General features: G+C 42.6%; 1 protein-coding gene across 2 annotated transcripts in view; it reads right to left on the reverse strand.

Annotated features, from left to right (window-relative positions):
- Positions 1 to 287: 287 nt before the first annotated feature.
- The window catches only part of LOC147603857 (transcription factor-like protein), a 55,630-nt gene continuing 31,424 nt past the window's right edge, over positions 288 to 24,493 (reverse strand). The window contains exons 3-17 of one of the 2 annotated variants that reach the window (XR_015265578.1): positions 8,873 to 9,040; positions 8,712 to 8,780; positions 8,470 to 8,563; positions 8,237 to 8,343; positions 7,974 to 8,019; positions 7,508 to 7,567; positions 7,332 to 7,400; positions 7,023 to 7,106; positions 6,845 to 6,934; positions 6,582 to 6,667; positions 6,368 to 6,458; positions 4,683 to 4,763; positions 3,822 to 3,886; positions 874 to 948; positions 288 to 698 (exon numbers count right to left, since the gene is read on the reverse strand). Coding sequence is in view for 1 of the 2 variants with exons in the window: in XM_086796395.1 (XP_086652521.1) it covers positions 543 to 698; positions 874 to 948; positions 4,683 to 4,763; positions 6,368 to 6,458; positions 6,582 to 6,667; positions 6,845 to 6,934; positions 7,023 to 7,106; positions 7,332 to 7,400; positions 7,508 to 7,567; positions 7,974 to 8,019; positions 8,237 to 8,343; positions 8,470 to 8,563; positions 8,712 to 8,780; positions 8,873 to 9,040 (1,276 nt within the window). In the remaining variant the exon portion in view is untranslated. The remainder of the gene's footprint in view (positions 699 to 873; positions 949 to 3,821; positions 3,887 to 4,682; positions 4,764 to 6,367; positions 6,459 to 6,581; positions 6,668 to 6,844; positions 6,935 to 7,022; positions 7,107 to 7,331; positions 7,401 to 7,507; positions 7,568 to 7,973; positions 8,020 to 8,236; positions 8,344 to 8,469; positions 8,564 to 8,711; positions 8,781 to 8,872; positions 9,041 to 24,493) is intronic. The other variant, XM_086796395.1, reaches the window with a different exon arrangement.

The raw sequence follows: 24,493 nt of genomic DNA on the forward strand, positions 1-24,493 counted from the left end.
ATGAGGTTTGTAGGTAAGGAGAGAGCCACTAGCAAAAGTTGATGCCATGGCCTTTCTCTCCAATGAGATGGGCACGGACTCTATCTGCTCCTGGAAACCACACACTCCTCTTTTCTTTCCAGAGATTGGTTGCCCACAGAAATTCCCAGTCAATAACTTACCCACACAAACCACACTTTCTATCTACTCGCCTTAACCAAACAGCATCTGAACTACTGCTTTACACTGCATCAATAGTGATTCAAGCAGCACCTCCACTACCAAGAAGAGATCACAAAGAGCCCATAGGAGATAAAAGATAAAACCCCATTACTTTCACAAAGAGTGAACTTGCAGCGTTGACATTACCAGCATCTGGCCAAACCTTTCTCGTGTAGTACTGGCATCCAGTATGTTACATTTACCCATATAATTCATTTCATGTTACACCTATAGGGGATCCTCTAGGCAACTCCCAACTACTATTGTGCAGCCCTTCCTTGAGCCCAGAACCTTTATTACTAAGCCAGGAAAGCCACCTTAGAATATAATCACCTAACCCATCATCTCTTTTGAGATGATACAGCACTTTGTTGCCTGATATATGCACGTATCTCTTCATGCAGATCAGCACGGACTATAAGCCTTCTTTTGGAGTTGTCCTGCCAGACAAGCCCACTCCTATCCTGAGCATAGATGCATACAGATTCAAAAATTTCCTGAAACACAATGAGTATTCACTAGAATTAGCAGCTGGACTGGTAAGTTAGAACCAATCTCATCATGAACAGTTGAATGAAAACTGACAATTGCTATCTACTTGTAAGGAAAAGTGTCACATTATTTACACCAGAGAGGGAAGGGCCACACACGCACACACACATATAAACTGACCTTTGATGGAAAATCATCGTAGAAACAAGCAGGGACATACTGCACTCGATTGCAATCACTCTCCCATAATCGAATCTGCAGCAGAGCAGCATTTATGCATCTCTCTCTCTCTCTCTCTCTCTCTCTCTCTCTCCCCCCCCCACGACCATGGGGTTGTTGGACATTACTGCAAAGCTCAAGGTGTATGGATAGAGGCAAATTGTGTAGCCCAAGCTAGAAAACTACCAAACTTAGAAGATAGGCTAATTTTATCAAGCCAAATCTGGCTAGCTTTGCATATATTTACACCTTCATGGAATAATAGAGTTGGTTCGTGGTTTTTTTCTTGCTCTTCAAGTTTTCTTTGTACGTTTGATGAAAGTTGACCCCTTTGTTTCCTAACAGGGGTATGCATATTTGGCATGTCTAGCTTCTAAGCACATTTCTAACAAGAACAAACAAAATCTCTTCTCTTTGACTCACTATTCAAACCAGCAGCCATGTATGGAGCATCATTTTGGGCAGCCAATCTCACATCTCTTGACTGGAGTTCCATAGAGACTTTAAACGTTGCAGATCACGATGTTATTGTCTCGTGCAGCAAATCCTCCATCCCACACCACAACATTGTAGCAGACATTGTGGCCTACCGCACATAAATACCTCATTTCAGCTGGTCACTTACATACAAAGGCTCCGATCCGACGTCTTTGGGGACACAACAATAGCTCCCACGGTTGGCCTTGTCTTCAACCATTGTCTTCAACCATGCTATTAACATCACACAGGGTGAATACTGAAAAGCTGGCATTACATGTCGCAGAGGCAGTGTGTTGTCATCCATGTGTTGCTTTGGCATCTGATATTATCCTGGCAGAGTTTGCTGCAGCACCCTGCTGGAAGTAAGGCCTTATCTCTGTGGTTGTTATGGTCGGTGTGTACTTGATCTGAGTGTGTGTGAATGGCTGCTAAGCCGTGTTGTGTGTGTATTTGGTCAACATAGTGTGCGAGTGTGTAAACCCACTAGTGCGTCTGTGGGAGAACCACCTCTTAGAGGGATATCAAATAATATCTAGATATTTGTGTATGCTTGACATGTCATTGGGGCAACCTTTGTAACCTATAAAGGTGCATGTACTATCACACCATTGAGTTGTGTTGAGCCATTCTCAAAGCTGCCTTTTTTTTAAAATCTGTTGCCAGATGCCCGACTAGTCTTTGAGTCCCCATAGGTGTCATGTGCATGCACATGTACATGCTGATCACAGGGCTAATCCTTGAAGGGCAACAGATAAAGACAAGGTTTTGGACCTGATTCAAGAACTGCAGCAGCTAGCTGTGAGCAGGGAAGACACTGAAGGAACCTAAGAGGCTGGCGGCCAGCATTTATGGAGACATATCTGAGTCGGCTGCAACAAGTGAAGGTTTGTCCAAGAACCTGGCCGACAGCAGGTCGGCCAGTCCAGATGGTTTTTCCATGCCTTATAAATAAATAGCAAGGTGCTGAGTTCTTGTCGATCATTCACCCTCCCGTGGGCTGAGTAATAGATTCGACTTTAGATTAGGTGATTTACCACATTTTGAGGGGCAGCCAAGGGCTAGCCAAGAATGTACCCTTTTGGTACTATAGAATATATTGAAACTCAAATATCTCTCACTTCTCTCCATCTCTCTTGCTTGCGTTTTGCATCAGGTTGTTCCAGGATGGTGTTTAAGGCTGAGAGAAGACTTCCAATATGCTTAACTAAGCTAAACACATCACAAGAGGAGGCTCAAAGTGACATCTGCAGGCAGATGGTACAAAGTAAAATTTGAAGAATCAGCCATCTGAAGTACTCCTACAGAAAATCAAGGAGTAAAATTCGGGGCTTTTTAATTTTGCTTTAAATCCTGTTTAATCGAAGCATTAATCTTAAATCCCCCAACATTTTTCAAAATTGAAAGCATATATGAAGCATTGGAGTGTTGCTATAGTCTCTTGTAGCATCAATTTTTGGAAACCCTGATTTTTCCCAAAGAATGAGATGAAAAATCTGCTTTATGTAATGATTCAACCTCTGAGCCAAATGAGTAGGCCAAGTTGGTATTCAAGGGGGGGTGATGATAAATGTGCTGCTACAAAGCAAAAATGTGTGTTTTCTATGTCAAGATATGTGTTTGTGTTTTGTATGTTAGACCAAGTTGTGTTTTGTGTTCTAGATCAAGTGTTTATCATCGTTGTAACCATCTCTGGTCACACTTTATGATGTAGGCCATGTGGATTGTGTGTGATCTGGTTGGTCCTTCTTCTTGGTTGTTAGCTCTACCCAAGGTGCACCTTGTAGGCATGTGAAACAAGACTAGGGGTCCTGATTTATCCTTGACATAGCAGGAGAGATGGGCCTTGACAGGGGTTTGTTGGAAGCAAGGCCTTATCTCTGTGGTTGTTATGGTCGGTGTGTACTCGATCTAAAGTGTGTGTGTGAAATTTGAATGGCTGCTAAACCGTGTTGTGTACTTGGTCAACATAGTGTGCGAGTGTGTGAATCCACTCTTATGACTGAGATAGTGTGTCGATGTGTGAACCACCTCTTAAGAGGGGTAGTGTGCCTAACATAAACATTGATGTCATTGGGGCAACCTTTGTAACCGATTAAGGTGCATGTACTTCAGTCTTCATTGAAGAAAAAAAGAAACCATCACATCATTGAGTCATGTTCAACTCTCTCTTGATGATTGTGTTCTCTCTCTAACTCTCTCTCTCTCTCTCTACTCTACATAGCCACAGCTGCCTATCTCTTCAAATATCCATAGTTGGCTCTTCCCTTTTGTGCAACACTGAACACTTCACACCCATGGTAGTAGAGGACTCTTCCAAACAGTCACATGCATTCACATGATCAATGCCATGGCCCCCTGGAGACTCCCCTACAGACCTCCCAACAGCTAGCAACAGATGGGCACGAGTCATGGTATAGTCGAGTATGCACCTGGGACTCAGGATGGATCACCTCCCGCCACTCCAGGATGACCCGGGCACTCCCCATTCATCAGGCTGTCTCAGGAAAACAGGAACCGGGTAATCAAATATGATTTATTGGGACTATACATACAAGACACCTGGATCACAACACATGAGCCACATGAGCCACTCTCACACAAACGGCAGAACTACATGGATACTTTCATGAGGCATACATAGGAGTTTGATACTGAGGGCTAGATATCTTGACATATACATGTTACATGCCATGCAGATTGAATGGGCCAGTTGCGGTGTCATCGCACCACCTGAGGATAGAGACAGGGAGAGCCATGCAGATACCTTGTGAGGACACCATATGCTCTATATGCTAGAGGAAGGTCGAGTCAGAGGAGCACTTCATATGCAGGTGCACAGAATATTATAAGAGGTTCCACTGTCTCTCCAGAGAGGGGTTTGGAGTCTGGACCCTTATCTAGGATCATGGATTATCCAGATCGGTGGTGCCTAGGCCTCTTCCTACTAGAGCTTCATTGCCATAGACTCGCTGATTAGAGAATTGAGACCTCGTGGGAGACATCCACCCCAGCCCTAGGCGACCATCACTTAGTTCTTCCGACCACAAGAGGACACCACACCACAGCCATGGATGACATACCCACAGCCTCATAGGCTAAAATCTTTGAAGAAGAAGAAAGTGGACAGAGCCAAATCTTGTTCTCATAATATAGTTATACGCACCCTTAGAAAAGACAATAGAAGAATCAGTAGTTTATAGACGGTCTCCCGTGTTGCAAATAGTTGAGGCTTTTACAAGCACTTTATGCAGTTTGAATAGCTACCCAAAAACAGGCAAGACATTGCAGACCTGATCCGACACTGTTTCTGGAACAGAGGGCGCCTTCTGTGCAACATGAGGGTGAGCATTCTGCTGCAAGAAGGTGATAATCTACAAACCAGAAAATTCCATGAGCTTTACTTATTTAATCTTACAAACATTTACAAAGACATGAGACACTGGCAAAAATTTTCAAAAAAACTCCAAAACTCCACAAATTTTCAAAAAAACTCCGAAACTCCAAAACATTTACAAAGCTTTACTCGCGTGCCTTCAGTCAACAATCCCTCTCTATATTGTTTATTCCCTGTCTTAGATGCACAGAAGAAAAGTGATAGACCCCAGATATCCATTGGATAAAAAAACACTTATTTCAATTCAACATACCCCCCAATTTGTTTTGACATAATTACTCAAGAAAGCAAAAAGTTTGTTGCGCTAAGTAGATGCATAGAGGTCCAAAATCAGGAGTCAGCCCCTGATTGTTAGAAATAAGAAGACCCAGATGACAGGGATTGAGAGCATCTAAAATATTGGAAGAGCTAGAGCACAAGTAGACAACTACAGAGCTTGAGAGCTGAAACAATGCATAAACAACCAAGAAACTTGTAATTGGAAGTTCAAGAATACTCTTCAGCCCACAAAGGACATTAAGACAAATGACCCTGCATGGCATCAAAGGCCACCAGCATAAAGCTGCCCCTTCGCCAACACGATGTGGTTTCCCTTCAGACAGACAAGCTAGAGAGGAAGCCGAACTCTCTCCAAAAAAAACACCATTTCCCCTTTCAAGACAGTGATCCTATTTGCAAGCATTGTAATTGATGATTCCTTCTACATATTAATAATAGAAAGATCTTATCCTGGAGGAGGAGGTGTTTCAAGTCTTTGAGTGATCCGTGTGTCTTTCTGCCTCACTATTTTTCCCTCAAAAATCAAGCGCAACTAACCTTACAAAATAATTTCTAGAGAACACAAAGGGAAGATGGGACTTTGTTGCAACGCACAATGAAAAATAAGATGGCGGAGGGCCCTCTAAAATAATAGCCACAACCACGCACCCACCAGGCTGATCAGGCCCTACAGACACCAAGTCACAACCAAAGAGCTCACAACGAAGCTGCAGGTAGAAGCCCATCCAGCACACCAAATCTGGACACCAGGTTGGGGACCATGTTACAGCCTGCAAGGCCTGAAGGATGTCATGCCTGGCTACCCTATGATGTCCACCCTGTCTACAGCTGAAAGGCTTGCCTTGCTGTCTGCTTCCCAGCTAGCCCACACATTGCTGGTACCTTATGCTCACACTGACATTTTGATGGATCCACATTGAATCTGATTTCTGGGAACTGGGTTTCTGGCCAGTCAGAATGGACCTTATGACTAGAGAAAGTCACAGCCCAGACTCCAAGTAGAACACTATTATTGCACGTGTGCACGCACACAGACACAATATATAATGTGCAGAATGGCCTGTATGCATACGTGCACTTGCATGTCCTTGTGCCCCTGCCTACTTCAAAACCTTGCAAATTATTTCCCATTGTATGTTCAAGTGTCTTTCTATGTAGATGCATGCCTCTGCACATAATCTATGTGTCGATAACAAGCTCACCTAAATCAAATTTAAAAAAAAGAAGACTTTCTACCATATAATTATCAATAAATTAAGATATTTTTTTAATTGATTGGACCAAAATCATTGGAGACAAAACCTGCTCAGCAGTGATACCGCTTGCAAAAGCTGTGTTAACGCTTTCCTTATTTAATATCCCGACAGTAAGGTTAGGGAGTTGGTATTCTATCCTGTACACAATCACACGAATGGTTTTAAAAACACTGGCACCAAGTAATTAGGAGGGAAAATATAAAATCCTGATTAGGGAACTGACTGACTATCCAAGTACTAACTAGTAGAGCCGAGACCACCTTGCAAAAAGACGGAGAATCTGGATTTGCAATTTGGAAGCCGTGTATGCATACAATCGAAAATTTGTCTCTATAATCAAAAACCCCTGCAAATAAGCCCAAAACAAAAGACTTACAAGAAGTAGCCCGTAAAAATGAGAGCATGACATAAAATATCCTTGGGATATTGGGCATGCACACTGGACCACCTGCCCATGTGTGCCTGGCACCTGTGGAAGGTGTCAGCACTACATACATTACACTAATATATTAAGCACACTTACCTCTGAAGGATGTCGGCCTAAGCCTTCAGAAAGGCTTGTGGCAAGGTTTGCAGCTAGTTTTGTGGGTATAAACCAACGCTCCTTCATTCCCTAAGAAGTTGCAACTTCGAGTCCTTAGTAGATGAAAAAAAAATCATGCAGAAATGGTTGAGCGTCTTCTTCCTGTGCTTCTTTCTACCTGTTGAAGTTGCACAAGCCCTAGCACTGCAATCTCCTCTAAAACCATTTGCTCTGTGCCTGTAAGTGTGTTTCTATTATAAGGCTGCATCCAGCATCAGATCAAAAAATCATATGCATTTCCCTTATTTGGGACTTCAAAAAGCTCCAACTAACCCCTTCTACTCCTCTCTTCTAAGCATAATGTGTTTAGAGGTCTGCTCAGTTCAAACAAATACCACACAATCAAGAGTTCTGATGATTAGATCAAAGCAAGCCCTTGATCAACCATACCATCAAACACAGCAGCACAAAATCTTAAAAAGCTCACCTCTCCAACAACATGGAAACCAAGTTCAAGAAGAAAACGAATCAGCTCTACATTGTTTATCCCCCTGTCCTGAAATCACATACAGTTATAACAAATGCTTCATCAAATTTAAAGAGGCAGGCTACAAATCCGATTCTGGTTTTGGGGATGGACCACAAGACTGTCCAATGCATTACCTCAGCAGCAGAAATGTACTCCCGAATGATCTGCCAAAGCTGGTAGTTTGTATCCATCAACTGCATGAACGAAAAATGAGTGCAGAATGCAACTGTGAGCTATCAGGGTCCCTTTTTGTGGCAAAAAAGGGTAGCATGAGAGAACCCACCTCACAGGAAACACTACTAAGGTACCAACTCCATACTTTCCAAATTGCCTGAGTGCTAAAAAATTATATCCTTTAGTTGATAGGCTGATTATAAAAACAACAATGAAAACTCTTTCTACATGTTATCCTTGTGGCTGCTGTTCCACAGTTCTTAGCCATTAGCTGCAATGTTGGTCACATTACCCTTCAACATTTGAAGGCCCAATGATACACATCGTCATAAAACCTAGGCATTAAGGAGTTGAAAAAGTGTGCAAGCATTGAGTCCAACAGGCTATTGAGTCCAACAAGTTTGTATAGAAAACTCCCCAACTTACCAAAAATTGAAATCCTGCTTCGGTTAGTTTGGCCAAGCCCGTACCACTGCATCAGAAAAGTAAAGCGTAAGGCCAGATTTGTAAAGTAAGGCTTGTTTGCATGAACGAGCATGTGCATGCACATGTGGATGTCGGTTGAACACCCCCCCCCCCTCCTTCCTCCTCTTCCCCTTAAAACACAGAGCCGCCCCAAAACATTAAAGACCTGTAAACCCATGTGTACAAGTTGAACAAACTGTACACTTGTGGCACTGGCCAAATACCTGTCCAGAAGCCCTGCCCGCTGAAAGGTCTGGACAACAAAGCGATCATGAGGGCGGTCATGAGAGTTCTCTGGAAATGCTGTGCTCACAAGTTGTAGAAGGACTCCCTATCCAGTAGAAAAGGTAGCATTATGTGGTAGTCATTACAAAACATACAGGTGAATGATGTCATATTCATATATCATCCACCTGCGTGCTTTTCAAGAGAGGAGCTAACTATGAGAAAAGCACACCTCCCATTGTTTCATGGCATAGCTGTCCAACTCTGCTGGCGAAGGAAGCCTTACGGCGATACTACTGGACAAAGGTTCTCTTGGAGGCCCTCCACTGTATATCACATCAACTATCAAGGTTAAGAAGATCTCACAAAAATAGACAGCACATATAAGAATGTGAACACTGGCCAAGAAAAAATGTAAACACTAGCCAAGAAGAATGTGAAGGCTAGACAAGAAAAATAACATCTGCCACTAACCCACTGGTCAAGGCTTGGTGCAATTGCTTCTGAAATTTCGGATTCAGTTTATAGCTCGGATCTCTCTTCCTGTAAAATATGTATGTAGATAGTTGCATAAAAACACACAGTGTGACAATATATTTAAAAAAATAGCTTATAAAACATGAATTCACTCCGACCCTTCAGAGACCAACAAAAGTACTCGGAGTTGCTCCAGCCTATCCATAGCTACTCTGTGCTTTGCATGATAATCTGGAAGAATCCAGTCTTCCATAAGCTTGCCAACAACTGCAACTTCAAGGTAGAGAAGCCTTAAGACATACATCTTTGCAAGTGGTGGCAGTGACCTGCATGTACAACTGAAGCAGGTTAGAGCAAAGTGATAGAGCTGTACATTAATAGAGCCAAACTAAAGCTAGTTTGTTGGACATCCGCTATTGTACGGATCACCTAGGTCAGCCACAACTCACTGATCAGTTGTCTAGTGTCACACACAATGCTCCTCAGACATGACTTTTTGTCATGCCAATAAATGATGGGTTGATCCCGTACAAAACGCGTGATTCATAATGATGGCACACATTCAAAAAGCCAGAATCATAAATGGAAACATCAAGTGACTTAGATACCATAGTCAAAGTAAAGAACTCTTTGAGCAATCAATTTGAGTTTGTTCTTGCTTGATTCTCATAAGAACCAAAAGGAAATGCAAAAGCACAAGACTGGAATACACAAGGAAAAAAGAAAAAGAATGCATTTAGCTTCTTTTAAAAGTTTTGGTCAGTTTTATTGACCACTGTTCCAATCCCCTCAAAGTTTGCTAGCATCAACACTAGTCTTATTAGAAAAAAACCATTTTTTTGGCTTTTAGAGACTTTTTCTATAAAATTTCTCTCTTTAACTATGAAGTTCCTAAGGAAATTCTTCTAGGGAAATACTCGCAACAAAAGATAGTAGTTTGAAACAATATCACGTACCAAAAAAGTTAGAAATTTATATTTTTCCATGGTTATCATTTAGGCTAAATTTTAAGTTTGATTTGGAAACACTTTCATTAATTTTTGAAGCATACTAAATATACAATACAAAAGTCTTCTATATGTATATAAATAGCTAGCATGTAACATTTGCTAATTAAAGAAATAACATTTTCCATACTCTTCTTCAAGTGCAAAGCTATTGCAACATTTTTAAACCGCTTTTTGTATATTTGAAGATCACAATTTGCTAGTACGTGTTACCTCCCCATGCTAACCAGGATTAGATTAGGAGCTAACAAACGCATGGGGTAAAGCTTATAAGTGGAGGCATAGTTATAAGTAATTGAAGGGTAAAAAGCTTATAATAAAAGCATGACCAATTATAGAATTCACGGGCCTATACAAGGATAACCCAGGCTCAGTGCATAACAGGATCGTCAAGTCTGACTCGTAGCGCATGGCCCATTGGGATTGCGCCTCATGAGCACACTTGGAGGGTGGGCCTAGTAGTATGGGATGCCAGGTCCTACTACGAGGGAGCTCTGCCTAGGATGTAGCTATGGCCTCCGACTTGGGGGTGAGTCTATAGGACTCTTTGGTTGGGAGGTGAGCCTTAAGCCTTGATCATATGTGGTTCTATGTCAGATAATCATCGGGATTGATCTCTCGGGTTGAGTTGGTCCCAAGGACAGTACCCCCGATAAGTTCCCCGATCAAGGCATTGGAGGGCGAGCTGGAACATAAGTTCATCTAGAAGAAAGAAAGGACCGCAAACGGCTTCGTGAGTGCCTCAAACCTTGAACTTGGTGTGAGTCTTCGACTTGAACCATGCTTCCACTTGTGGAGGGTAATCTGCTTGGACTCGATTACTTCTGCTGTGTCAACCACTACAGGCTGCTGCTCATCCGGAACCTCTTGTAGAGATGGTCCAACATAAGGCTTCAACCATGAGATGTGGAAGACATCATGCATAGTCCAATTGTTTGGTAATTTTAACTTCATGGAGACATCATTGATCTTCTTCACAATATGGGCCAAAGCTTCGGAAGGAGAACTTGGGATAGCGCTTGCTTCAACCGTTCCTTCATGATGCGGAGAAACACCCACTCCCCCTTTTTGTAGTTGACATTCTCTTTTGGATTGGTTAGCTTGCTTGGTGTAGGCTTCTTGTGCTTCTGTCTGGGTGGATGAAATGCACTGTAGTCCACTTTTTCCAGGAGTACCCCCAAATTTTGGCAAACTACTTGAAAGCCATGCAACAACCGTCAAGCTAAGTAAGAGAAAAGTCACGTGCACCCATGCATTGAGATGCTATGTGACACATTAGCTCATCATCAGTGCTACATTTGTAACATTTGTACATCATTAGAACCTTTCTTAGGATTTATTTGTGGTACGTTGTGACCCCATTGCATAGTTGTCTGTGGGACGCATACCGCACCAGAGGGACGTAAAAACCAGTACGAAACAAACAGAGGTACGATACGTTTCGTACCGGTTCGTACAGTTTTGTACTTGACCGGTATGGTAGGATTAGAAAAGACGTTTTTTTGGCATTCCCTCTCTATTGACGTCGTTTTTTTTTTTTTGGCATTCTCTCTCTGTTGACGTTATTTCGCCATCTCTTAGCTGTTGCCTGTTGTACCCCGGCTGCCCTTACCCCCTTATCCACCCGCCCTTTGCTCAAGCCCCCAAGGCAGCCCGCTTGGGCCCCATCTCTCTCTTTCCTCTCTCTCTCTCTCAAGCTCTCTAGGACCTACTACCTAGGCTCTCCCCCCCTCTCTCAAGCTCTCTATATCTACTACCTAGGCTCTCTCTCTCTCTCTCTCTCTCTCTCTCTCTCTCTCTCTCTCTCTCCCTGGTGACTTGGGCCCCATCTCTCTCTCAAGCTCTCTAGGGCCTACTACCTAGGCTCTCCCTCCAACTCTCTCTTTGGCAATGAGGTCTGGACTCCACAGGAAAGGAAAAGCATAAGGTCCCCAATCTGAAAGTATGAAAAGTAAAGGAGGGTATGGTGCCATGATTTGTTTTAGGTATTGAAAAAGTGGAGGGTATGGTGCCAAGTCTGAAAGTATGGCCAAAAGTGTACAAATATCTATTTTTCAAGTGTTTTTTAAAGTGGACTGTACCTCAATCGAGCTTATTTTTCAAAATTTAAAAATCTCGTACCGGTATCGTTTTTTCGTACCTGACAACTATGCCCCATTGTGAATCCTAGTCCAAGGACATGTCAAGCACGAGCCACGTAGGTCACATGTGTCAGTATACGTGAGATCCCTCCAGCACTCAACCTAATACACAGGCACAAACAAGGTCAAAGAAACCAAAAAAAGGTATGCAGGCAAGCTCACCACCCAATCATAGGTTTGCGTCCATAAACCACCCCCAAGCCAAGGGCTAAGTGTCACAAAATTCCTTACAGCTTCTATTTTTCTACTGTTCGTGTGTGGCATGTGGAGCCTGAATGACATACATGTATGGCTGGTGTAGCCTGACATGGTGTGTCTGTGTGGCATATAGAGCCTGACATGACAGTACATGTATGGCTGGTGTAGCCTAACATGATAGTACATGTGTGGCTTGTGGGGCCTGACATGGTGTACATGTATGGCTCATGGAGTCTGACATGATGAAATTCTCTGGGACTAGCTATCTTGGAGATCTTTTGTATTTATGTTCTGGGAAGGTTCCGGAAGGATCATGAGCCCTGGACATTTAATCGGATACAACTGAGTAGGTGTTTCTTCCAGTCTAGCTGCACTCATGTGTGTGCATGACTTTGATTTTATCTTTGGATGACTTGTCTTGTTTGCCGGGACAATGCATGAGATTTCTACCTGCATTGTCCATGGGGCTAGGGACGCCTGGGCACCCTGTGGACGTGTATGTGCACACCTGTTTGGGACTGACAGGTGGTCTACATGTGTTTTGCAGGTGGTAAGTATCCCCAAAAACTCAATTTACAGCTTTATGAGTTCACATGCTAATAATTATTGGTGCAGGTTCACACTCACTTATAAGTGACCAGACAACTTATAAGTGAGTACACATTGAGCAAGACTTATTTAATACACGTGGCGGCCAAAAGCTGGGCACGGGACAATATTTGGGCCTCCTTCAAGCAGGCGCCCCCACACGTGTGGGCTATTTTCAGCAGGGAAGCCCTATTATGGGAGAAAACTCCAGTTCTAGGGTAGGCGCATGCTTTTCTGGGGTGCATGGAGCTGGTCGACTGGTTCTCTCTCTGTTTACAGCCTGCTGCAGCCATCTATCACAACAGAAACCTACCAGGTGTCAATAGAAGGCTGGCCGACTGTGTTTACATGTTCACTGGCCAGCTGTTTATTACAGGTCTGAAAAGCTGCTGGCCAAGGCATAAAAACAGGAGGAAGAGCTGGTTGAAGGGCTGGGAACATATCCTCTACTGTTGAAGACCTTCTGGCTTGTGTGCAGCTGCTAGTTGCTAGTCGATTTCCTTCTGTGGCTATTGAGGGCTGGTTGACTGCTGTAAACAGCCTTTGAGGGCTGGTCAACTTGCTCTATGAGCCAGACATGAAGAAGACGATGATGTTGAGTTGTCCCGGGCTGATGTGGGAGTGCTATGGACTGTCCATAGTTGTCCTACATGTGCTTGATGCCGGGAATGCTCACTCGTGCTGAGAATTGTCTGCAAATTCAATTTCTATTATATTTTCTTGTTTTCATATTGTATTGGAAGAAACAGGTGCAACCAGTGGTGAACCCTGGGCACACGCAAAGTTGTATTGGAAACAGACTCCTTTTTGGTAATCTAACCATGGGGGGGGGGGGGGGTGTTGGGGCATCCCATCTTCTGGCCCCTAGTGTGGTGTACTCTGCAGATTTGTCCTCTTGTTTTATTTGGCATGCTTATGTGTATTTTCAGATTTCATGATTGATAAGATTTTCCGTGTACAGTTGCCCTTCCGTTTACAAGGTTCCACTCCCACACGCCAAGCCAGTCAGCCTGGTGTCCCATACCACCAAAGCATATCCTAAGGGACCCTCAGCAAGACCGCCATGTCCATGGCAGGAGTAAGCTCCTTCGTCTAGGTCCAAACCACAATGACTCAATAATGACCCAAGACTCACTTATATAGTGCTTCCTGCTGCTATAAAAAATAGTCCAATCATAAATAGCCAATAACCTTGTATTTATTAATATTGAACCTTGGCCACCCATCCAAGCTTGCTTTCCGTAATCCAAGGGCTCCCCTAACCCTGTTGTATTAGTCCCTAACCCCAAGGGTTAGTACTAGGTACATAACATTTCTCCCCACTTAGAACATTTCCACGCTTGTTGGAAATAAATGAAGAAGAAACCAACTACCTGCATCAATTGTCTGCGAAATCAAATTTATACCTGTCAAATTAATCCAAATAGCTACGTATCAAGGAACTAGCTCAACTGAAGCTATTCTTCCTCCAACATATGATCGTGGAAAGACAAAAACAAAACCTAAGGTCCCTGAAGAATATAACCTTCAATCTTCCAACTCCCAATGGAATTGGAAACCTGAAATCGTCGAGATGAATATCTGCTAGCTGTAACATCATACCCATCCTTTCCAAGATATGGAAAATCCTCATACCTAGGGAATATCATACCTCCCTCTCAGAGACTCTTAACTATCAGGTACCGCAACAATGTCTCCTTCAAGATATAAAAGTCTAAGGAATCTAGGTTTTGACCCAACTCCTATCAAACATATTCTAGCTACTACTAGAACCATATGCTCGGTGGTACCATACGCATAGGGATGTACCTCTCCCAATGCAATGGTCACCTGGAGCCGTATGCACAAAATATAACCTCCAAAACCTGATCCCATCCTCTCCGTCTGCCTATCGAACCGAGGATGATTAGAAAAACACAAGTCTGTCTCGAATCTCCATATAACTTGCTAACTTCATGCACAGAACTCAAATTTGGCCAATCTAAATGGCTGCAAGATCCATTTTCACTCCATCTTTTGACACAATGTGTTCCAAATATTGAATTTCAGCAAGGAAAAACTCGCACTTTTTCACATTAGTGTCTACTAAGCACCTCAAAGACAATGGCCGGATGTTTCTTGTGTCACATGCAAAAGCTATGGGAGTCTTCTTTCAACCCTAAACACCACCCTGGAACATGCTTAATGCAAAACGCATCCTAAAAATTAAGAGAGAAGAGAGATATAGCTGAGTATTCAGTATATTCTATAGTACAAAAAGGTGTACAAATCTTGCAAGCCATAGGCGGCCATCAAAAGGTGGTACTTCACCTAGCTATTATGTGACCCTACTCCCTAGAGGAGTGAGAACTCTCTAACAATGAGCAATATGCACCTTAAATAGGACTTGGGAAATCCTCATGGACTAGCCAACCTGCTCTGTCGGCCACATCCATGGACAATAAATTCATATAAGCTGCAGCCGACAAAGACATGTCACCTTCATGAGCTGGCCGACAGCCACATGAGTCCTCCAAAAGGCTTCCCTGCCCTAACAAGCAGCACATGCTCTTGCATCCGGTCCAAAACCTTGTCTTTATCTATTGCCCTTCATAGATCAACCTTGGGAACAACATGTACATGTGCATACACATTACAACCGTCTCTGCTAAACTTTATGACGAAATTTCAACTGTTATGGCTCGCCCAAACCCACGTCGAAATACATCCAACAAGAAGATTACCTAGCGAACCGCAACTATCGTAGGAATTTTTCCGATGGTCTAGCTCGTAACCCTTAAGGTCTCCAAGCTCCATAACTCCTTGAGAAGCAATTCCACCGTGCCTCTCGCGAGCGTCGCGTTGCAACACCTCACTTCACTCACACACACTCACTAGCATGGATTAGAGAGAGATTAGCAAGAGCAAGACTCTATTGCACAATATGAGAGTCCCTTGTATTATGAGAGATTTTCATTTATATACATAGCCATAAATGTTCACACTCACTTAAACTGTGAACAGCCGAGCACTTAAGGCTCATAAGAGACCTAATGCTATTACAATGACTACTCTCATAATATATCCATGAAGTACATCACTTGAGACTTCATTCTAACTTGCTACCACACGCTCTTGAAGCAGGAATTGCCGTGAATACTCCGTCGGACCATTACGGGCGTCCATCCAAGTTGTAGATTTGGATGCCATTGCTTCATATCTTGAATGCATGACCTTTTGGTATATCGACCTTGACTCCTTGATGTAAGATAATGGCAATAGCTCTTGTTAACCCTAGAAATGGGTTAACACTCCCCCCCTTCCTAATCGCATTAAAGACCTTTGTGTGGGAAGAATTGACAAGCTTTGTTGATGGCTTTTGATGTTGAGTGACTTTCAATGGTCCTTGTTCCTCCGCAAGGAACGAAAAAGGCTAGCTATTAAATGAAAAGGTTAGAGATTAGAGTGAATGCCTATCAAAGTGGAGGTTTCTGCGAGTGATTGCATTTTTATATTTTTGTGAGTATTTTTTTATGTGGGTTATATTTTTTACTCACTTTATTTTTGGCAATCACAAGTAGAGTTATAAGTTATTAGTGTTAGTAGGTAATCTAAGAGATGTTAATAATGGGAGAGAAGAGAAGGAAGGATCCGAAGGAACGTACACAAAATCATCAGAACGAGATTGTGATTCTCAGTTCCTCATCTGATTCATTGAAGCGACATTCATCTCTTGAAGAATTTAGCCTTCGATGATGTCCTTTTTTGTGGCAGTATTTTTGTCAAATGTTGTTAAGTAGGACCTGTTCCTGCATGCTTCTTCCGTATGCTTTTATGTATATTTAAGTACTCTATGAAGCAGATAAACATGAAGTACATGAAATGAGTCAAATGGACTCTTATTGAGCTACTACTGCTTGTTGAAGTCGCCACTTGTTAACGAGGCATGAGAGAATTACGGCGACTTACAAGGCTAATATAGGCATCTTCACTAAGGATTAGCGATTAATGTGTTATAAAGACTCTAGTTTTTGTTTGGAGAGGTTTGCAATTTGAAGGAAAATTCCAAGCGATGGGTTGTACCATTGACCAAGCTTTCGCCCACCATAGCCTTCCCATCCAAAGATGTACCTGGAAAGTTGTCGATGATGAGACTTTGGTGCGAATGTCCTCCAGTACATGAGTATGGATATATACTCATGAAGCAGCTACTACATTAACTTAGCCAGAAGAATAGTAAGCTATAAGTTTAACAAAAATGTAATGGCTATTTAAGATCGTTGGGAGTTTCTTGTGATATTCTACCATTTTGTCTTCTTTTTTTCTCTTTTTTCCTTTTTTTTCCTTTTTTTTCTTCTCTCTTTTTTTTCCCTTTTTTTTTTGCCACCTTGCGAGCAACAGGTTCTTATGGCTACTCTCCTTTTTGAGAGAATAGGTTCTTATTGTCACGTAGCTTCTGCACTCATGCTTCTCATCCAGAGGGATAAAAAGAGCATTGTGAGTTTGTCCTTGATGCGCTCATAAGTCTCCATTACAGACGTGGGAATTGATTCTTGAATTTGTAGCTCACTTATTGTGACGAACCGCCGTCCCGCCACCTCGGAATCGCCGTCCCCTTGTTGTAGCGTGGACTCACACGTCCCCTGGCCGTCCCCTGTCCCAGGTGTCCGTCCCCCACGTCCCCTGTGACTATGGGTATAACTCATGATTAGCAATTAAAGGTGTAAGGACTGAAGCTATGCCAGCTTCACCATGCGAGAAGAGCACTTCTCCAAATGAGGATTTAAGAGATTGCTTAAATTTCGTAAGGGATTCATCGAATTCCTCACATGATTTTACAGCTGCATCATTCGTGCAATCTTCCCCTGATGACTCTTCTTGTCTTGATGAGTTTATTTCGATAGAGAGTACGTCTTTCTCTTGAAAGGAGAAGCGACACTTCTCCGGTTTTTGTATTTTGGTTGCTTTTTTAGGTTTGACATTAAGAAATTCAATCACAACTGAGGATCCTCTATGATACTCAAGTTTCAACAATGCTAAGCATGCTCTCCTGAGCCTGCTTTTTGCATTCCGCATATATCATGTGATCATGATTTTCAATTTACGGTGGTCGGGCGGATTCTAGTTTCATTATGGGACTGTGAGGTGCACTGAGTGACGAGTCAGAACTTGTTTCGTCACGTACGAGAACTTGTTTTATCTTCTAACTTTTTTCGTATCATTAGGTTTTCATTATGTTTGCCCATACAACAAGAATAAACTTTCTTTCGAGCTTTTGTATCATGTGTCGCACATGTGGGTTTGGTGGTTTTAGGACTAGCCTTTGAGGTGGATGCATGCACATCATTGGTAGCTTTTGCCTCTTAGGTCCTCCACAAGCTCCTTTCTCTTGTCCTTTATGTCAACCTTGGTTTCTACAGTTTGTTGGTCCTTGTTTTTCTTGGAATTAGAAGATTCTACATCGTCTTTTGGTTTCTTTGGAAGCGATACTACTCCGGTTTTTGTATTTTGGTTGCTTTTTTAGGTTTGACATTATGAAATTCAATCACAACCGAGGATCTTGTATGATACTCAACAATGCTAAGCATGCTCTCTTGAGCTTGCTTTTTGCGTTCCGCATGTGTCATGTGATCATGATTTTCAATTTGTGATGGTCGGACGGGTTCTAGTTTCTTTATGGGATTGTGAGGTGCACTGAGTGACGAGTCAAAACTTGTTTCGTCCTCACTAAGTGACGTACAAGAACTTGTTTTATCTTCTAACTTTTTTTGTATCGTCAGGTTTTATTATGTTTGCCCATACGACGAGAATAAACTTTCTTTCGAGCTTTTCATAGTCACAAGGAACGGGGGACGGGGGACGGCCATAAGTAGGGAATGGGGACGGGGGAGGGAACGGCACTCAAAAAATACTTTTTTTTTAGTTTTTCCACCCTCAGGTAACTACGCAGGCACCGGCTAACTCTACTTTGTGAGTCCCCCCTATATGAGGAGAAGGCATTTATGAGTAGCACGGGTCACCTGATAGGTCCCGGTTTAAACACCGGATGGTGGCCGATTGTGGCCAGATAGCATGAGACGATTCTGGAGAAGGTTGGCACACTGCCAACCAGGCTACATGCATATGCGGTGAGTTATTATACACCTACTGCATATGGGCTGTAAATTTTGGGTCCGTTGCGGCGCGCAGTTTCACACCAGCCTACTTGAGGGAAGGTACGGAGGGGGGCATGAGCCCCTCTCTGCAGGGGGTCCTGGGGGGGGGGGAGTCGAGTCCCCCCTTACCCAAAGGGCCGTTTACGCTAAACTCCGTGTTTGTAGCCTTGTAGCCTTGTTCTTATATAGATATTAGATAGGCAAGAGAGAGGCAAGGGCAAGTAAGAGAGAGAGAGAGAGAGAGGCAAGGGCCAAGGCCCAAGGCCCCAAAGCTCAAGCCTAAGTGCCAAACCTCAAGGCAAGAGAGAGGCAAGGGCCAAGGCCCAAGGCCCAAGCCTCAAACTTAAGCCTCAAGGGCAAGAAGAGAGAGAGAGGGCCAAGCCTCAAAGAGCCAACAGCCATAAACGGCTAGAAACGGGAAGCGCAACAGCCAAAAACGGCAGGCGCAACGGCGAGCAACGGCTCTCTGCCGTCCCCTCACAGTGCCGTCCCCGACCGGCGTCCCCGTCCCTACGCCGTCCCCGTCGCTGTCCCCTGTGAGAAACGTGCCGTGGGGGACATCCGTCCGTCCCCGTTGCTGGTCCGTCCCGAATCGCCGTCCCCGCGTTCCAAGCTGTCGTCCCCTGGGGCTTTTGTATCATGTATCGCATATATGGGTCTTGTGGTTTTAGGACTAGCCTTTGAGGTGGATACATACACATCATTGGTAGCTAGGTCCTCCACAGGCTCCTTTCTCTTGTCCTTTATGTCAACCTTGGTTTCTACAGTTTGTTGGCCCTTGTTTTCCTTGGGTTTAGAAGGTTTTGCATCGTCTTTTGGTTTCTTTTTTAAAACGTACTCTTCTATCCATTTTGAAGTCTGTTCTTTTGCATTCTTTTTTATTGTTTCTCATGCCTTGGCTTGCAAGCGTGTAAGCACATTCAAGGGTACCGTGAACAATTGCCCGTTTTACACACTCAAGATGTTAAGAGTTGTATTTTGCGAGATAGGTTGCATTGAAGCAACTTGCCTTGGGCAATCGTAAAACATGTGATCGACACCACATCATTCACATATTAGTTACAAAGTTTCAGTGACTATGTGCATGAAAGTATTCCAAAATGTGCAGTGTATCACTTTGTGCGGTCCACGACAATAGAAACACTGAAGTGTTTGCTTAACTGCTTCTTGAGCAATTTCTACCCTTTGGACTGTTTCTGTTTGGGACATGGGAGGTTAAGGTTTTGAGGTAACTGTAGGTGAATAGGGACATTGGGGTGTGTCGTGACCAAAGGTTTTGCAATGTATGCAGTACAAAAAGATAGGCCTAGGATACACACCTTGGAGATTGGGATGACACAAGGCATTTCGCTCATCACCTTGAGAGGCATTAAGGATGTTTGCTTTTGAGGGAGCTCATCCTCTCTTTGACAGTTTGGTTCAAGGCTTTGAAGCAAGGTTGTGTAGAATTCAAGAAACGACAATTCCGAGATCAATTTTTCTTTAGCCTTTGCTTCACTTGGTTTAGATGAGGAACATCTCATATCATGATCATCGTCCATCATGTTGTCATCTAAACGTATCGCTTCTTTACAGCATTGATCCAATGTTTCTGAATTAGATACAATGATCAAGTTGTGTAAGCTGTTTTGCTTTACGCTTATCATAAAACATCTCTTCAATTGAGCATTGTTTAGTTTCTCCCATGGCTCACATCGTGAGTCCAAGATTTTTATCCGAATGATAAAATCTCTAATGGTTTCGTTTTGTTTTCACTCAATCAAATAGAGTTCTCTTATTGCACTGCATCGATCACCTTGTCGTGAAAAGCCGTGGATAAAGGCTGTTTTCAAGGTCCTAAAGTTTGCCTTAATCACAGGCATCAATGTAATGAACCAACAACTAGCCTTTCCCACTAAGCAAAGGTTCAACGTATGGACCTTGGTGGGACAGTTTGGATTCCAAAGGCTTCATATCTCTGCTTAAACATTTGCATGAATTGAATAGGATCAATCGTTTCATCGTATTTGCACATGATTTTGGAAATTTAAACGGCCATGTTTTTGGATGAGTCACTGAGGCCATGTGTGGGTACTAATGTGATTAGGACCTCATTTAGTCCTTAGACAACTCCCCTTCCTAGATTAGTCAATATATCCAAGGTTTGGACGTTTATGGTTTAGATCTTGTGGTATTTATAGACAAGCGACCACATACTGGAGGGATTGATGTAACAGGGAGTGTAAAACCTGATGACACGCTTGTTGTCGGCATGCCAAAGGGTATTGGGAATTGCATTTGGGACATGGATCTCAATGGGTCGAAGATTTCAGCCATTGGGTTCAGTTTGGATCAAGGTGGTTCCAAACGTAGTGAACAATACGTACAGTACATTTGGAAAACGTGCTGAAAAGATTCCAAACGTAGTGAACGTGGCCCCCGATATATATACTTATAAACTTTTGAAATATGAAGTTTGAAGATTCATCAATGAGCATGGTCCAATGCCGCCTCTCGTAGCTTGGCCAACATGATAAATAACACGAGTGAATGTGCTAGTAAATATTCCTCCACAATATTTGCACTTCCACACGCGCGTGTTGAAGCGATCGACACCTGGGATGTTGGGTATGCCTTGAATGATGGTGTGCCTTGCCCATACGGAACTTGGTGTACGAGGCATCTATGGCATGTGCACAAAAAGCAATCAAGAAAATGGAGAAATGTCAAGACGAGTCACGACTCGATTTCAAAATTCAAGCACAATAAGAATAAAATTTCAGCTTGTGTAAGGGTCCGGGAGGTGCAGCAGAGAGAGCCTTGTGGGGGAGAGAGTCTAGAGAGAGAGACTCGCAGTAGGGGGGAGAGAGAGAGAGAGAGAGAGAGCCGAGAGAGAGAGAGAGAGAGAGAGAGAGAGAGAGAGAGAGAGAGAGAGAGATTTTATTAACGTCTTCCAAAAGACCGAACTCAGCCTATGAGACAAATCAGTGTACCTGTATGGGGTATCCTCTGTCATTCCAACAAAATGAAAAAGTACTGAACTAAAAAGCTGAATCTGGGTGTGCAATAAGTACAATGAGTGGTGGAGGGGATGGAGCTCTACTACTAGGAGAATACAAAGCTATATGCATGGAGTATACAATCATGATATGCAACCTAGCTAGCTCCATCCTGTACCATACTGCAGGGAGAGGGGGAGAGAGAGAGAGAGAGAGAGAGAGAGAGGCGGGGAGGGAGAGAGAGAGAGAGAGAGAGTTGAGCGAGTGCAGGAGGGAGAAAGAGAGAGGTTGGCCTGTGCGGAGAAGAGAGAGAGAGAGAGAGAGAGTGAGAGACTGACTTACGATGAGCGAGCATGACCAGCATGACCAACACGACCAGAGAAGCGGCAAAGCCCAACACGACCAGCCCACGAGCGCCCGCTGCCAAACACAGAGAGAGCCGCACGTACGTAAGAAACAGAAGAAAAAAAAACGTGATGTTGGCGTGCGTTCGCCCTTCAATTTTTAACCTACATTAATCAAACTCCCACGTTCACTAACGTTTAGAAACGTTAGTGAACATTTGGAACGTTTCAAACGTTTGGATCCTATCCAAACTGCGTTTGGATGCAACCTTGGTTTGGATGTGGAGCCTGGGCCCATGAGATCCCTTTATCGTTGCCATATCTTGACGTTGCCAATTGCTCCTTAATAAGCAAGCACACGTGGGTTTTTTTTTCTTTTGCTTTTTAGGTTTTCTTACAGCCCGTGCATCTGTTTGCGTTAATTTTCTTAGGCGCTAAGCGCACGTAAACGACTTGTTAGAGATAATTTTTCGAAAAAAGTGTGCGCCACTGATATCGCAGATAGAAGCCGAGTGTATGTGAATGCTCTCAAGATGAACTTTTCCAAAAAGAGTGCATGCTAGTAGCATCCCAGATGGAAGAAGAGGTTTTAAAACCTATTTTTCATCATTGTCTCGAGACGAAATTTTTTCCAAAAAAGATTTTTCCTGTTTTGCAGCCCATTTTTTAATGTGTTCCAAAAACATTGTATGAGAGAGTTGTAGCATTTTTGGAGTAGTACAACTTTGTCTCTTTTTGTGATTTTGTCGTTTAGACACTTAAAAAGTAGCCCGAATATGGTACGCGATCTTATTCAGACTATTTTGGGCAATTATTAGTGCTTTTAAACCTGTTTTTTGCCTTAATTTTCGGGTCGAATTTTGAGATTGCTGGTGGTCGGAGGCCAAAACAATGGATTTTGCCCTCAGACGCTTAAACTAACTTTCACGTCGTGAAAGTCAAGGACCTTTCACGCCATGAAATGGAATATTTCACGGAATTATTTTTTGTTTTTTTTTTTTTGAGTCTAAAGGAAAATTCAAGTTTCTTTGTGTGGAGGTAATATTTTTTAAATTTTAAATTGGAGAGATATGGGCATTTTCCAAAAAGGTAAGTGGGAATAAAAAAAGTTCACACTTTTATAACACTCCCTTATACCCTTCATAAATGACTCTTTAAAGTGACTATTTAACTAAGGGACGTCTTTTCATTTAATGCTCATTAACCTTAATGAGTTATGAAAAAAAGTGTTTAAAAATTAATCAAAGATTAATCTTTCTACTAATCTTTCCTCATTTTGAATTAATCAATAATCTCTAATTAATTCTTAATCATCAATTAATTCACACCATTAAGTACATCATTAGATATATCCTTGGATTGCTAAGCTTTATCCTTAATCGAAAATGTAAATTAACTAGTAATCAAAGATTAATTAAGTCCTTAGTTTTGGCTCTTTTTTATGCAAATTAGGCCAAAGAGCAAAAAATTCTCTAATTGGTGAAAAAATTGATGCAATGACTCCCAAAACACCCAAAACACTCATTTCGACCTTTTTCTTAATCGATTTTGTCTCTTGAACTGGATTAATCACCCTTTAATAACAAAAATCAAACAATTAAAGAAGATAAGTCAATTTTAAGAGTTTTTTAATGTTTTTGAGAAATTTTTTAAATAACTAAGCTCCCTAATACTTGCTAGCACTCTAATGCCTACAAATCAAACAAAAAACACAAAAAATAAGCAAAAGTTAATGATTCTAGCTCTATGTTTAACTGTAAAGAGAGCTAAAAATCACAAAATTACAATCCATTGCATTATTTGATGCAATGGATGCAAACCGAACCTAACACACTCTATGTGCACACTTAACAAACACTAAAAACTAGATTAAAACTAACAAAACAACACATTTAGATCAAAAAATCATTCTTTCAAAAGAGAGAAAAGCGAGCTATTTCTCACAAAATCACACACTAATCTCCATCAAAACCACATCTTTTTCATGAGAAACCACTAATCAAGACAATGGACAATGGGTTTGTGTAGATTAGAGAGTAAACAATGAAAAAGGCCAAGGAATGGCTCCCCGACAACGGTGCCAAAAATGTTATGGCTTGCCCAAACCGCGTCGAAACACATCCAACAAGAAGATTACTTGGCAATCCGCAACTGTCGTAGGGATCTTTCCGATGGCCGAGCTTGTAACCCTTCAGGTCTCCAAGCTCCACAACTTCTTGAGAAGCAATTCCGTCGCGTCTCCCGCGAGCGGTCACACCACCGCGTTGCACTACATGTACTCGTCCCTCCTGTCACCTCACTTCACTCACACACTCACTAGCATGAATTAAAGAGAGATTAGCAAGAGCAAGACTCTATTGGACAATAGAAGAGTCCTTTGTATTATGAG

The sequence above is a fragment of the Cibotium barometz genome, chromosome 63 (genome assembly GCF_041138505.1).
Source record: "Cibotium barometz isolate CiBa-2024 chromosome 63, ASM4113850v1, whole genome shotgun sequence".
NCBI lineage: Eukaryota > Viridiplantae > Streptophyta > Polypodiopsida > Cyatheales > Cibotiaceae > Cibotium > Cibotium barometz.